This window comes from Pongo abelii, chromosome 1, assembly GCF_028885655.2.
Source record: "Pongo abelii isolate AG06213 chromosome 1, NHGRI_mPonAbe1-v2.0_pri, whole genome shotgun sequence".
NCBI classification, from domain to species: Eukaryota; Metazoa; Chordata; class Mammalia; order Primates; family Hominidae; genus Pongo; species Pongo abelii.
This window is the reverse complement of record NC_071985.2, coordinates 74,826,250-74,839,370: the sequence shown is the minus strand read 5'-3', so window position 1 is coordinate 74,839,370 and position 13,121 is coordinate 74,826,250. Positions and strand designations below refer to the sequence as shown.

Sequence of the window (13,121 nt, the reverse complement as noted above, 5' to 3'; positions counted from 1 at the left end):
GAGACTGAGCCATTGCACTCCAGCCTGGGCAACAAGAGCGAAGCTCTGTCTCAAAAAAAAAAAAAAAAAGAAATTCTAAGTCATTACCTCAAGCGCTTCGCTAGGGTGGTGGAGGGGATCAGGAGGGAGTTCATGTCAATACGGAGCTGATCAATACGGTTGGGACTGCAGCTTAGTGCAAGAGGCTTGCTATATTCTGCCTGGCCAGGAGATGGCAGTGTTGTCCTGTCGGGAGCCTCTCATTTCAGCGCCACTTCTCTCTTCTATAAAGGGGAGTTCTAGGGGCTAGGTCCCCACTTTTCTCTTTCCCTGGGTGATGCCATCTGGAGAGTCAGTCGGTGAGGCCCAACTTAACATTGGGCCTGCACTTGGTGGTTTCTTAGGCAGCGTTCTTGGTGGACAAATGCGCAAAAAATAACTGGGAACAACCTTGAGGAGATTGCCTGGTGAGATTGGACTCTATCCCCAGACCCGGCGCACTGGGCTGCTGGGGAGGAAAGGCGGATAGAGGTTGTCAGCCTGACGAAAGGTGAAGGGGGGCACCCCGGGAGAGATTTCAGGCAGCTCCTAATTTGCAAATGAATTCACTTCTCCAATTCCTGCTGTCAGTTGGCTGTTTCTGTGGGTGAAATGATTTGAGTTCCAATTCTAATGTTATATAAAGAAGGTAGGTTCTCAGGTTAGCCCATAAAACTCTGTTTACTCTACAATATAGATGAATTGCAGTGTATGTATAATGAAAAATAGAAAACAATAGTATTGCGATACTGTAATTTAAATAAAGGAAAGAAACAAAATGGAATGGAAACAGTTCTTTATTCTGGTGAATGAAGAAAATTAGGTTTAATTAGAGAAGGAGAAGGAGGCAGATGAGGCTTGCTGTGGGACATATAAAGGAGACATTTGGGCACTTTAAAGGCTTATGGGCAGACCCTTGATTGTGTTCTATAAGTTTCCAACTCAAGGGAGGGGCGTCTACAAGTTCAACAGTCTTTGAGGAGCCAAGATCAGATTGGCCTGGATCTTGATGCCTGGTGTGCAGAAGGAACACTGGGGTAGGAGTCCGAAGACTTGGGTTTCTATTCCAGTTTTGGGTAAACTGGCTTACCTTCCCTGGGCCTCATTTTCTTCATTTATAAAGTGAGAATCAAATGAAATAATGAAAGTGGTTTTTATGTATGAAGGCACTCTGGAATGGTAAAATAGTGGGCTTGGATCTTCAGTCTTCGTATTTTCATTTAAAACTTTTTCTTTTTTCTTTTTTCCTTTTGATAGAGATGTCTCTTTAGCAGCTCTAAAGCATATTTGCTATGAATAGCCACCAACAGGATTATTATGGGTTGCAAATGGAAGAAAGAGAAAGGGAAGAGTAAAAGAGAAAGGTTCGTAAAGGTTAGTGAGAATCTATGTACACTGCAGAAAGAGTTTCCTCTGGAGATGACATTGACTGAGCCTGTAGTGGAAGTCAGGAGCAGAGGAAGCGTGGAGTGAGCACTAGCTCTCTATGGAAGACGGGAGCAGGGGACGCGTGGAGTGCGCACTAGTCCTCCGTGGAAGACGGGAGCAGAGGACACCGGAGTGCGCACTAGCCCTCCATGGAAGTCGGGAGCAGAGAATGCCTGGAGTGCGCACTAGCCCTCCGTGGAAGACGGGAGCAGAGGACACCAGAGTGCGCACTAGCCCTCCATGGAAGTCGGGAGCAGAGAATGCCTGGAGGGTGTACTAGCCCTCCATAGTAGATAGGAGGAGAGAATGCCAGGAGTGTGCACCAGCTCTCCATGGAAGACGGGAGCAGAGGACGCGTGGAGTGCGCACTAGCCCTCCATGGAAGTCGGGAGCAGAGGACGCCGCAGTGCGCACTAGCCCTCCATGGAAGACAGGCGCAGAGGACGCCGGAGTGCGCACTAGCCCTCCACGGAAGACGGGAGCAGAGGATGCGTGGAGTGCGCACCAGCCCTCCATGGAAGTCAGGAGCAAAAGATGTGTGGAGTGCGCACTAGCCCTCCATGGCAGCATTTCCCAAATGGTGGCCCCTGGACCTTTGTTCCACCGGGTGTGCTAAAAGAAAAAAAGGCTTATGGTTAAATAAATTTGGGAAAATTTTAAGTGGAGTTAAACCAAATTCTTTATTATAGCACCCGCTAGAAACTTTAATGTGATAAATGCGTTGCAGATCCCAAGGGGGTGAAGTGGGAAAGTTATACTATGCAGTGTTTGCAAACTTATTTGACTGTACACAATTCTTTTGTTGTTTTGATAGTATTTCTCAAGGTGTGGTTCAGGGACCACCTGCATTGACCTGGTGTTTATTAGAGCAGGTTGTCTGGCATCACCCTAGACTTAATAATCAGCCAGAAGGGCAGGGAGAGACAGGGAATTTGCATTTTTAAGAAACACGTCAGTGTTTATTTCCTCCAATCAACACATTTATTTAGCATATAGTGTGTGCCAGGCTCCATGCTAGGTGTTGAAGATATAGTAGTGAATAAGACAGTTCTAATTCTAATCTCATAAAGGCTAATTCTAATGGGGGTCAAAATAGGGGTGGGGTGCTGGGAATAGAAGAAACACAATTGCAATGTGGTCTAGTCTTACTGCAATGGGCAAGACGTGTGTGGTTAGGGAAGCTTTACTGTAGTGAGGCTATATATAGAACACTTCACCAAAATATGTTTGTAACAACAGTTGAGACCTATGATTTATGGAAATCCCCCATATGTCACATGAGCACGGCATTCCGGACCCTGACAGATTTGTGAATTTCACATAAAACCTGGTGACCCTTTTGCACATTTAATTTGAGAACAGGTGAACTAGCTAGATGGATGTTCTACAGGAAACACTTCTAAGGTGAAAAAGATGTTGACTCACGCTTTCTCCTGATCTGGCCACCAGGTGGCACTGTCAAGCTGCGGCGACTTGGTTGTGGGCAGAGGAGGGACAGATAATTAGGCAGCCTTGCCTGTCACATACTGCAAATCTGGAGACCTTAATCCATGGAGTACTGGTAATCCTGTAGATAATGCAGTATGTGGTGAAATTAAGGAACACATCACACCATGGGGAATATAAAATGCTAATTATTTTCAATCCCTATCTCATTCGATTTGCCTGCATCATTTGACTCTGTGGACCATCGCCTTCTTGGAAATTTCTTTTCCTTTGGTTCCTAGGACACAGCTCTCTCACGGTTTTCCTTCAACCCTTAATAATAATAAGTAACATTTATTGGGCACTTAATATAAGCCAGGTCCTGTGCTAAATGCTTTATACACATGATCATTTAATGCTCCCTATGAGGTAGCTACTCTCATTAGCTTTATTTAGCAGGTAAGTCTTACAGAGAGATTAAGCCATGGGTCCAAATTACATAACTAGTGAGAGTTGGAGTTAGCATCAGGGTTGGGACAACCCTAGTCCTGAGTCCTAGCTCACTGCACTTATGACCTCCAGAGAGCCCTGATGGTTTCTGAAACGTCCCCATCATCCTGTCCGCCTGCATCACTACTCCAGGGTGCACTTGCCTTTGTAGACTGTGCACCTGGGGCCCTCCTTTCTCAGTCTCTTCCTGTGCAAGTCTCTAGACACCTCCTAGGCGATCTCCCCCGGCCTGTCCTGAAGCCAGCCTGGGAGCTTCCCTCTAAGAAAGCAATGGCCACACTGTCTTGTGATGGTTTGTTTGCTTGTCTGTGCCCCCCTACCATGTTCTGAGCCACTCTAGGACAACTTAGTATCACTGGCACCTAGTGTGCTTGGCATATAGTAAACAGTCAGAAATGTTAATGGGATGAACAGCCTCAAAAGAGGGCTGGAGGTACACAGTCACAGCCATTCCTGAAGAAATATAGTGTGACGTTGCCCACACAGGTGTTTGAAAACAACCCTTTGAGTCTATGACAGACAGAAAGTGGGTTGAAGGGAATTTTTTTCCAGTCCAGTAAACCTGTGACTTTGAATTGGGAAATACTACTAAAGTCAAAGGGCAAGGGGCCAGCGCAGAGTGCTGTGATGAATTGAGAATGCTAAGGGCGTGATGGCATTCATTGTCCAAATCCATATTATACCCCAAGGCCAGGATGGAGCCGGGGCAGGTGCGGCTGCGGGCATTGAGCACTGGCATCCCCTTAGGCGTGCAGCAGCTGCTCCCCTCCCAGACGGTTTCTGAACATCAGTTCCTCCTCTGCACTGGAAAGTTTAGCAATGTCCTGGGTGGATGAACAGGGAGCTGAATGAAGAGTCTCTGTTCTCTGGTTGTCATGAGTGTGTGGTGATGGGGAAGGGAGCCCAGGAATGAACTCATCTGAACTAGAGACATAACCTGCCTTGGGCGTGATAAGGCAAAGAGTCCACCTGTGCTCTAGGCTTTCCTTCCTAAGCCCTCCTTGAAATCCAGTGAGCATGGCTGTTTTTCCCAGGTGTCTGACCCTGCCCCCAACAAAAATCATAGACCTATGCTGTCCAGGATGGCAGCCGCTGGCCACGTGTAGCTACTGAGCACTTGAATCGTGGCTGGCATGGCCAAGCGCAGTTGCCCATGCCTATAATCCCAGCACTTTGGGAGGCTGGCGGGTCACTTGAGGCCAGGAGTTCAAGACCAGCCTGGCCAGTATGGTGAAACCCCATCTTTACTAAAATACAAAAAAAATTAGCTGGGCCTGGTGGCACATGCCTGTCATCCCAGCTACTCAGGTGGCTGAAGCATGAGAATTGCTTGAACTCGGGAGGTGTAAGTTGCACTGAGCTGAGATCATACCACTGTATTCCAGCCTGGGTGACAGCGCAAGGCTCCATCTCAAAAAAAAAAAAAAAAAAAAAAAGAAAGAAAAAAGAAATATGGCAGACATAGCTGAGCTAGTATACCTTTAATTTTATTTCATTGCAATGAATTTAAATAGTCACATGCGGCTACTGGTACCATATTGAACCATATTGAACAGTGTACACACACATACACACACAGTTTTTGCCCTAGTGGCTACTATAGAGGTTTTTGATCCCTCCCTTCCCAACACTGGATTTAACTCAAAGGTCCATTTTTCCTTAGGTTTTTGCTATTTCCCCCTTTACCTTTAAGAAGCCACTGATGGACCTCATTGATGGAAAGTTCTGTAAGTGTTGCCAAGGAACATCAGTGTATTTTTCCTGTAGCTGGCACCTCTGAGGGGGTCTGGTCTCCAAGGCCATCTGTTTTGCAAGCAAGGGTGAGACAGCCACATTCCTCGTCCTCAGACCTATGACTCTACCATGGCGAAGGCGGTGACCAGGGAGGGCTGGGACATTTGTGTCACAGAAAGAGTCCCTGCATTGATCATTTCTGAGTGATGTCTGAGTGGGGGTAATACCTAATGTTAAGAAAGTAACCGTCTGACTCCATGAAGACTTTTCATTTTCAAAGTATTTTATTTAAATAAATTTTTCTTTTGTGTGTGTTTGAATTTTACAGAAAAAAATACTGACAAATACTATACAGCTTGGACCCTTTATATTTTTCTTGGAAAGGTGACTGCCATTTTCCTACCTTTCTCCCTCCCTGCTCCCCCCAAGAAAAAGAAACATGGACTCCATTGAGCAATGGGGAAAGGAGCAATGGAGAAAGGCCTCCTCTGGCTGCCGGCCGGAGCCTGGCTGAAGCTGCTTAGAAGTCCAGTCCTAGGTGATCTCTTTCTCGAGCCTGTGCTGGTCTAGGAAGCCTCTTCTTTAGGAATCATTTTTTTGTCCCCCGTGAACTTACCCTCCCCAGATGAGTCAAGCAGTCTCTGGTCCTGAGGTCCCATGGGTTGCCAGTGGCAGTTCAGGGACAGAGGCTGGAAGGAGTGAAAATGGAGAGGAATAAAGGGCTGGGGCTGGCCTGGTGCAGGCAGAAGAGGGAATCAGAGAAGCATAAAACACGGAGAAAAAGATGAGAAGGAAGTGGAAAGAAGAGAGTGGATATCAACAATGGCCTTAGGCTCCTTTCATGCACCTGTTTATTTAACAAAACTTTTAGGGCCTCTCCTGCGCTGGGACTCCTATAGTTACGCCAGGAAAGGTTGTCAGGGGAGTCTGTGGTGGGGAAAAGAGAGGCCCCATTCTGGGTTTGGCTCTTCAGAGTCATCGGCTGTGGAAGTGACTGAGAAGTGAGTTTCTGGTGTTTCATGCCTGGGGTAAGAGCAAGTCCATTGGATTAGGAGACAGCAGGGACACTGTGCCTGGAGATAGAGGCCTTGTCATGACAATGACAACTGACTGCTGTCTTAATTCAAAGGAGCAAGCAGTTGCCATGGAAACCATGTTACTTGTATGGTCCCGGATCCCGGTGATCTGCCCTCCTAGATCGTATCTGACAGTACGTCTCAGCTGTCAGCCTCTACGTCTCCCCAGCCATCCATTTTAGGGGGACTGAGAGGTGGAGACAGGAAGGGCAGCTTGTCCTGGTGAGCAGTGGGAGATGTGGGGAGATGTCTTCCACATCCCTGGGTTTGGTGCAGGCAGATGGCAAGTCCTTCTGTTATGTGAAGGGCACAGCCAGAGGCCCCATGACAAACTCTCTATGTGACAAGGGGATAGAGAACCAGAGTGCTTCTTTCTCTGGTCAAAGGGGTTGATGAGTGGGAGGCCTGAGTGCTTAGGCAGTTTATGGCCATATAGGGTGAGAGGGCAAATGTGACTGGCTATAAAATATATGCAGGTTTGAATTATGATTCACAGGGTCATCTGTTAGAAAACCCTGGCATGAGGGTCACCACTAAATGCCCACCCTCCACAGGCCTAAAGTACACCTGGAGGGCAGGTGAGTACCAGGCAGCCCAAGTGAGCAAATAGAATATATCTTTCCTTTAATGCAATTTTACAGAATTTAGTTTTTTGCTACTATAAATATCATAGTTTAGCTACATTATTAATTAGATAGCAATTTTGCCAATGTGTAGAATAACTTCCTTGGGAAAATATTTAAAGAGAGCTTCCCAGCATATTTGCAAATAAACTTCTAGAGCATAACTTGCTCCCAAGGAGTAAATTGTCCATCTTTGTAATACAGTCACAATACAATCAAAATACCAAGCAGTTCATCCTATAAGTGGATTAACTCTGCTTCCCAACCTCACTCTGGCGGGGAAAGCCCGCAGCTCACTGTGGATCTAATTTACATGTCCTCATATACCTCAAGGCACATGTGTCACCTACATGTACTCTCCTGCAGCATTAAACACCCAATTTCATCCATTGCAGCAATTAGTGGGCTCACTTAAAAGAGAAGATCACTTGGGGAGAATTGGTGAGGTATTACAAGCTTACCCTTAACAACATCACATATCCAACAGTAACCACAGACAGTTATAAGTACCTACTGTGTGCAAGGCACTTGCCTGAGCTTCAGTGTAAATATAAATAAACCTCTTTATAGCTTCATCCTACTTTCATTTAAACTCTGTTACCTCTGCATCCCACCCGTGCCATACCATGGACGCATCACAACCTTATGACGTCACTTCCAGTGTTGCCTTCTGTGAGACTGTGCTGATGATTGTCTAGTTCCTTCCGTGCTGGAAACTTTGGTTATATAGGAGATACCTAGCTCAGGTGTAGCATCTCCTCACCCTTTCCATCTGTAAAACATTGCACAGGTACACAGTTGCAGTCCACTGACATAAATGAGTGGGCTTCCATAGCTTTCCAGGAGTCACTACCAAGAGCTGTTTGTTCTTGCTTGGAGAAAGGCACTTTGCTGAGTGGTTTGGGGGGGTCATGTTTCAAAGAGAGGTCTTGGATCACATTAAACACCTCTCAGTGGCAATGAGGACGGACCTTGTCATGAGTTACAAGAAAAGAGCTTTCAATGAATTTTGAACCATCACACTTTAAACATCTTGGCACAGGTGAGGGGTCAGAGGCATAGAAACTTGGTGTATCTGTATCAAGACACATAGGGGTGGGGAGTGTAGCAGGTTGCTGGAATGTCCAATTATGAGTACTTCCAGTAAAAGTTTATGTGTAGAGATAGAAATAGGAAAGCATGCATCTCTAACCTGAGTGGTTTATGGAACAGATGGTGTATGGGGGCCTTGCTGGTTATGAAATTGTATATGTGTCTGAATCTGGCAAGGCTTTCCCGTAAGACATTTTTGTGACTGTAGATAATGTACTTCCCTGCACAAAGTATATAGCCAATGACCATTTGATGAGCAGAATATACTTGCCCACGTACCTGTTGCCTGAATTTGTGTGTGTGTGTTATGTGCATGCGCACACACTTGGGAACCATACTGAGATGTATGGATAAATGTTCTTTGTGCTTTGCATGTGGGGTATGCCAGAGATAGGTGGGAGGCATGCCTGGGTCTGCAGTAAGGAGCATTGCTATTGGACACATAGCTGCCAAGACAGTATCCAAGAATTGTCCACATGGTCCCTGGGACTGCCCTCCACTGGGACATTTAGTCTGAGGTTTGTTCCTTGGTTGAGTAGTTACTCTGTGGACATGGACATAGTGCATCATTTCAGGGGTTCCTGAAATGTCTGTGTGTGGTCAGAAGGAGGCTTAACCCCAGAAAGGAAACACCTCTGCTTCCTGCCTAACTAAACAGGCAGCGATGGTCTCTTCTCCATCTGGAGAAGCTTGGGTTGAGCAGAGATCCAGAGGTCTTCCTCATCCTTCTTCTTCTTCTTTTTCTTCTTGTTCTTCTCTGGCTGCTGGCCCCTCTTGCCTGGTGGGCTCCAGCAGCAATGGCAACAGATGAAGAGGAGTGTGATTATCACCAAGAGTGGCAGGCCCAGGAGGACTCCCAGGCAGATGGTGTTGTAGATGCCTTCTTCGTGTTTGGTCAAGATGGTGTCCCAGATAGAACTGAAGAAGGCGCTGATTCTCTCCATGGTGCTTGGCTAGATTAGGGCCAGAGAACCCTCTCGGCTTACAAGCAGGTCCTGGGCTCAAAAGGATGCAACCTTGACCACTTGTAATTTATTCCTCTTCCAGCTTTGGGTTTGGGCATGCCACTGACAGCACCTGAAGAGATTAAAACAGACAACTGAAGAGAAATGCAGGGGGACTGTTCTACAATTTTAATAGTTTCATAGATTTTAGGCTTAGGAAAGGGGAAGGAATTGAAGATTTCCAGGGTTCAGTAAACTTGTATTGAGACTCAATAAACAAGATAAATGCATGCATGTAATCAATAAGCATCAACTAATTCTTGCTATGTACACACATTATATTGGGCTTAGGATATAAAAATGAATAGTATATCAGCTCTGGCACGTAGGAAGTTCTCAGCAGTTGTTGGATAAATGAATCAATGTGTGTGTTCAGTGTTGTGATAAGAGGTTGCTTCCCTGGACCCTTCTGCAACAGCAGTTCTCAATCTTTTTTCCACTGCAGCTCACCTGACAGATGTTGAACACACACTCCCCACAGGACAGGTCTGTATGTAACCTTTTATTAACATAACTTGCCATTTTCAAAGCTTATTGAAGCTTAAGCACAAAGTGAGATGTCTACGTCTTGCTGTCTGTAGTAGGGGACTTGGGTCTCCTCTGGGCTAAAAGGTCATCAGTCCTCATCCTGCCCCATGCCTGCTTTCCTTGCTGTCCCCTCATTATCTCTTCCCTGCTCCATGTCTCCTCCCCTCCTTATATCCCATTCCTGTGCCTGAGAAGTCCTCTCCTCCCAAGGCTGAGAGAACCAGGGGTGACCATTTGTTGGCTTTCCACTTTCTACCTTCTACCTTCCTCTCCCTCATTACCTTTGTCTATGTTTTCTATTCCTTGACCAAATACTCCAAAGTCTCCTGCTCTCTTTCTTCTCCATGGGAGAGGAGTCCTTGTGGGCTGCTTAGTGATGGTGCTTGGAAACCAGAGTGAGGTTCCTGGGTGCCTCCCTGCTCCTGTTCTGAACTCAGCATACAGCTGGGGCCATTCCCCCGGCTGCTTGTACAGAGCTGCCGCTCTTCCCTGGTCACCCCTCCACATATATCTTAAAGCTCAGCTCTCAAGTATAAGGTCTTAGAGGCTGCCTTCCATTCTGGAATTAGAGGTTCTTGTGTACAAACAAGACTTCAAGGAAATTTAAGGCATGATTCAAGGAAATTTAAGAGGCCTGTTGGTGTAAGACATTCCCCAGGACCCAAATATTAAGGAGTGGTTGATTTTCAGGATGGACACTCCAGAGATCATCCCAACGAACTCTCTCACTTAAGGATAAAGAATCTGGGGTCCAGAGCAGTGAGGTGACATGTCTGAGGCCACGGAGACCCACCCAGGCCACATAGGTCCACCCAGACCCACCCAGACCTCTGGACAATGGGTTCAGCACTCTCCGCAGGCTGCCAGGCAAGCAGAGGAACTAAGGATGATAATGATGTCACTTTATACTTGCATTTCACTTCATACTTTTCTAATCATTTTCATCTGCATTTAATCTTTTGAGTGAGCCGTGTCTATGGATGGGAACATTGGGGACCTGGGCCTGGAATTCAAGATCAGCTCAGGCTTCATTGCATACGTGTGCAGCCCTCCTGGGTGATGTTTTCTACATGATGTCCCAGCAATTGTCCTCAGAGGTCTAATTCCTTGGATAGCATGCTCTATCAATGTCTCATGATCTCAGTGCCCATGTGCCCATCTAAGCCCCAGCTGTCCTCAGTCCTGGTCTGCTGGCATGTAACCCCACCCTCTCATGGCATCATTTACATAGTTTTTGCAAGCGTACAAATTGGCACCTACTACTGAGCCATTTGGTCCATAGAGCCCAAAGAAATGCTATAGGATGACAATCATAATTTTAGCCAACTTTTAGTAAGCACTAATTATATACCAGGCACTGTTCTAGGCACTCTATTAACTCATTCATCTTCATGACACCCTTATGAAGTAGGTACTGTGGTTCCCCCATCCTGCAGCTGAAGAGATGGAGGCTCAGGCCACATGGTGAGTGAGTGCCAGAGCTGGTCTCACTCATTCTGGAGAGCTTGGCTCCAGATCCACAAGGAGTGATCTGTTCACAGGCATTTCTCTGTGGCCTCCTATTCCTTTGTGTGGAATTAACCCATTTTTGGTAAGCAGCCCAGGATTTACAGAATCTTACAATATTTGGCTATTGCCCAGATTAACTTAAATGCTTATCCCAGTCTATTGCAGGAGAGACTGCAAAGAGATTTATTTCTCATTGTTAGATCCTTCCCAAACGCATGAAGATACATAAAATAAAAACAAAGTCCTGCCCAAGTGCAGGTTTATAGAAAGTATATGGCTGCCTGAACTTAAACTCAACATGCAACAAAGAAAAGTATCCTGAGGAGTCAGGTCCTCTCACCCATGGGAACAGCCCATGCCATGGATCTGCCCACACACCATCAAGCTGCCAGGCTTTCTGTAGAGAAAAGCGGCATTTGGCATGCTTCTAAGCCCCGGTGATGCTGTATCTCAGGCCACTCATCTCTCTTCTGGATTTTCCTTCTCCCTATGCCATGACCTTTGCTTTTACCTCAGTCTCGAGTGGGTTTTTGGCCCTGTCTGTTGGGATCTTTCTGCTCTGTTGTGGAAAGGCTGTGGGTGCTTATCTCTAATTTGATCCTACTCACAGCTTTCCTGATTCACGTTAGGTAACACCACCACCACAAATGTTCACCAACTATTCTGTGCCAGGGGTTGTGCTGTTCCTACAGGGAGCAGATGGGTATCAGGGGCCCCTCTGGGTTCAGCCAGCGAGGAAGGAGGGCAAGCCCATGGAGAACATCAGGTCAGTTTTCATGAAGGTGGAGCCACTTGGGGAAGACCTTGAAGATGAGTAGTATTTTGACAGAGAAATATAGGTGAAAAGGATGTTCAAACATTCCAGGCAGAGAAACTTCTAGAACATGAGCAGGAGAACAGGGGGTCTTCTGGTGAGCCTGGCGCTCAGGGTGGGAGAAGAGAGGATGAGAAGGGACACTAGGAGGTAGGCATGGCCAGGGTAGAGGGGCCGTCATAGGGTTTGCGTTTATTTGGGGGCTTTACAACAGGAGAATGTTGTGATCAGAGCTGCCTTTCAGGAAAAGATGACAATATCTGAAGAACTCTGGAAAATGTGTTAAGAAGTTCTTTAAATCTCCTTATCTGTTTATCAAACATTCACTGAGCACCTAATATGTTTCATGCACTGTTGGGTGTTGAGGATTCAATAGTGAATGACAAAGATATGGTTTCTGACATCGGGGAGCCTCGTCCATTCCAGGGGAGTTATTATTATTGATAGATCAAGTCATAAAAGCCAAGTATAATAAGTAAATTCCAAACTAGATTGCTTAGTTGGCTGAAGTAGAAGCATGCATTTGAATTATATGTTTATCTCAACATCTAGGGCCCCCCACCCCTCCCAACCTTTGTCTTAAACTCATCCATCCCTTGGCACCTAAAATGGCCTTTGAATAAATAGCTTTCTTTTCAAGCTAAAGCTAAGTCAATAATTCACTTCTGGATTCCTAAAGGGACTTATTTGAGGCTGCTCCCCATACAGCCAAAGAGTATTCATTAACATTTGGGAAGCCAGTCTGGGGAAAATTCGATTAAAAGGTATTCTTTATATTTTTTAATCTAAGAATTATTTTCTAGGCACCCCCCAGGTTACTTGCTGAGCTCTGCTAATCTATAGTGTTTCATTAGTATTTATGAGTCTTGCATTATTAGCATTTCCAGAAAACAATCAAATATCTCCTTAGTGGCATGAATTAAAAGTGAGAACTTCCATGGAATGCAAAAGAAGACACACTTCGGCCCCTGGAAGTACACTCTAGCCTTTTGTTGGCTTTTGAACAGCACTGACACTGCTTGAAAAGTAATCCAACTATTTTTGTAAGACCAACAATAGGTGCCAACCAACCTCATCTGTCTGATTGTGGCTATGGGGGTGGACGAGAGGAGACGGAAGAGGGGAAAACTTACTTTCAATTTCTTTGAAACCAAATATTATTTACCTCTATATCCTCTGTAGTATCTAGCTAGGGAGAGAGAATCATTCATTCACTCTTTCTGTCGCAAGCTTCTATCCACCCATATATGAGGTGTTGATGGGAAACGGTGATCCCAGAGCCAGAAGGCCTGGTTTTGAGCCTTGGGTCAACCTGCATAACCTTGGCAAGTTAACCAGACCTCAGCTACAAAATGAAGTT

The 13,121-nt window shown here is 45.9% G+C and overlaps 2 protein-coding genes across 5 annotated transcripts in view; both read right to left on the bottom strand.

Annotated features, from left to right (window-relative positions):
- Window positions 1-5,380: 5,380 nt before the first annotated feature.
- Window positions 5,381-8,476, bottom strand: LOC100451272 (uncharacterized). Its single transcript, XM_054524901.1, is given in 3 exon segments — window positions 5,381-8,061; window positions 8,063-8,212; window positions 8,214-8,476. Coding segments are annotated over 3 exon segments (459 nt in total). The 3' UTR covers window positions 5,381-8,015.
- LOC129047287 (uncharacterized protein KIAA0040) overlaps window positions 5,381-13,121 on the bottom strand; it is a 35,489-nt gene continuing 27,748 nt past the window's right edge. For all 4 annotated transcript variants that reach the window (XM_054524917.1, XM_054524926.1, XM_009240710.3 and 1 more), the window contains one exon: window positions 5,381-8,983. In XM_054524917.1, the coding sequence (XP_054380892.1) occupies window positions 8,557-8,850 (294 nt within the window). In that variant the 5' untranslated portion in view covers window positions 8,851-8,983 and the 3' untranslated portion in view covers window positions 5,381-8,556. The remainder of the gene's footprint in view (window positions 8,984-13,121) is intronic.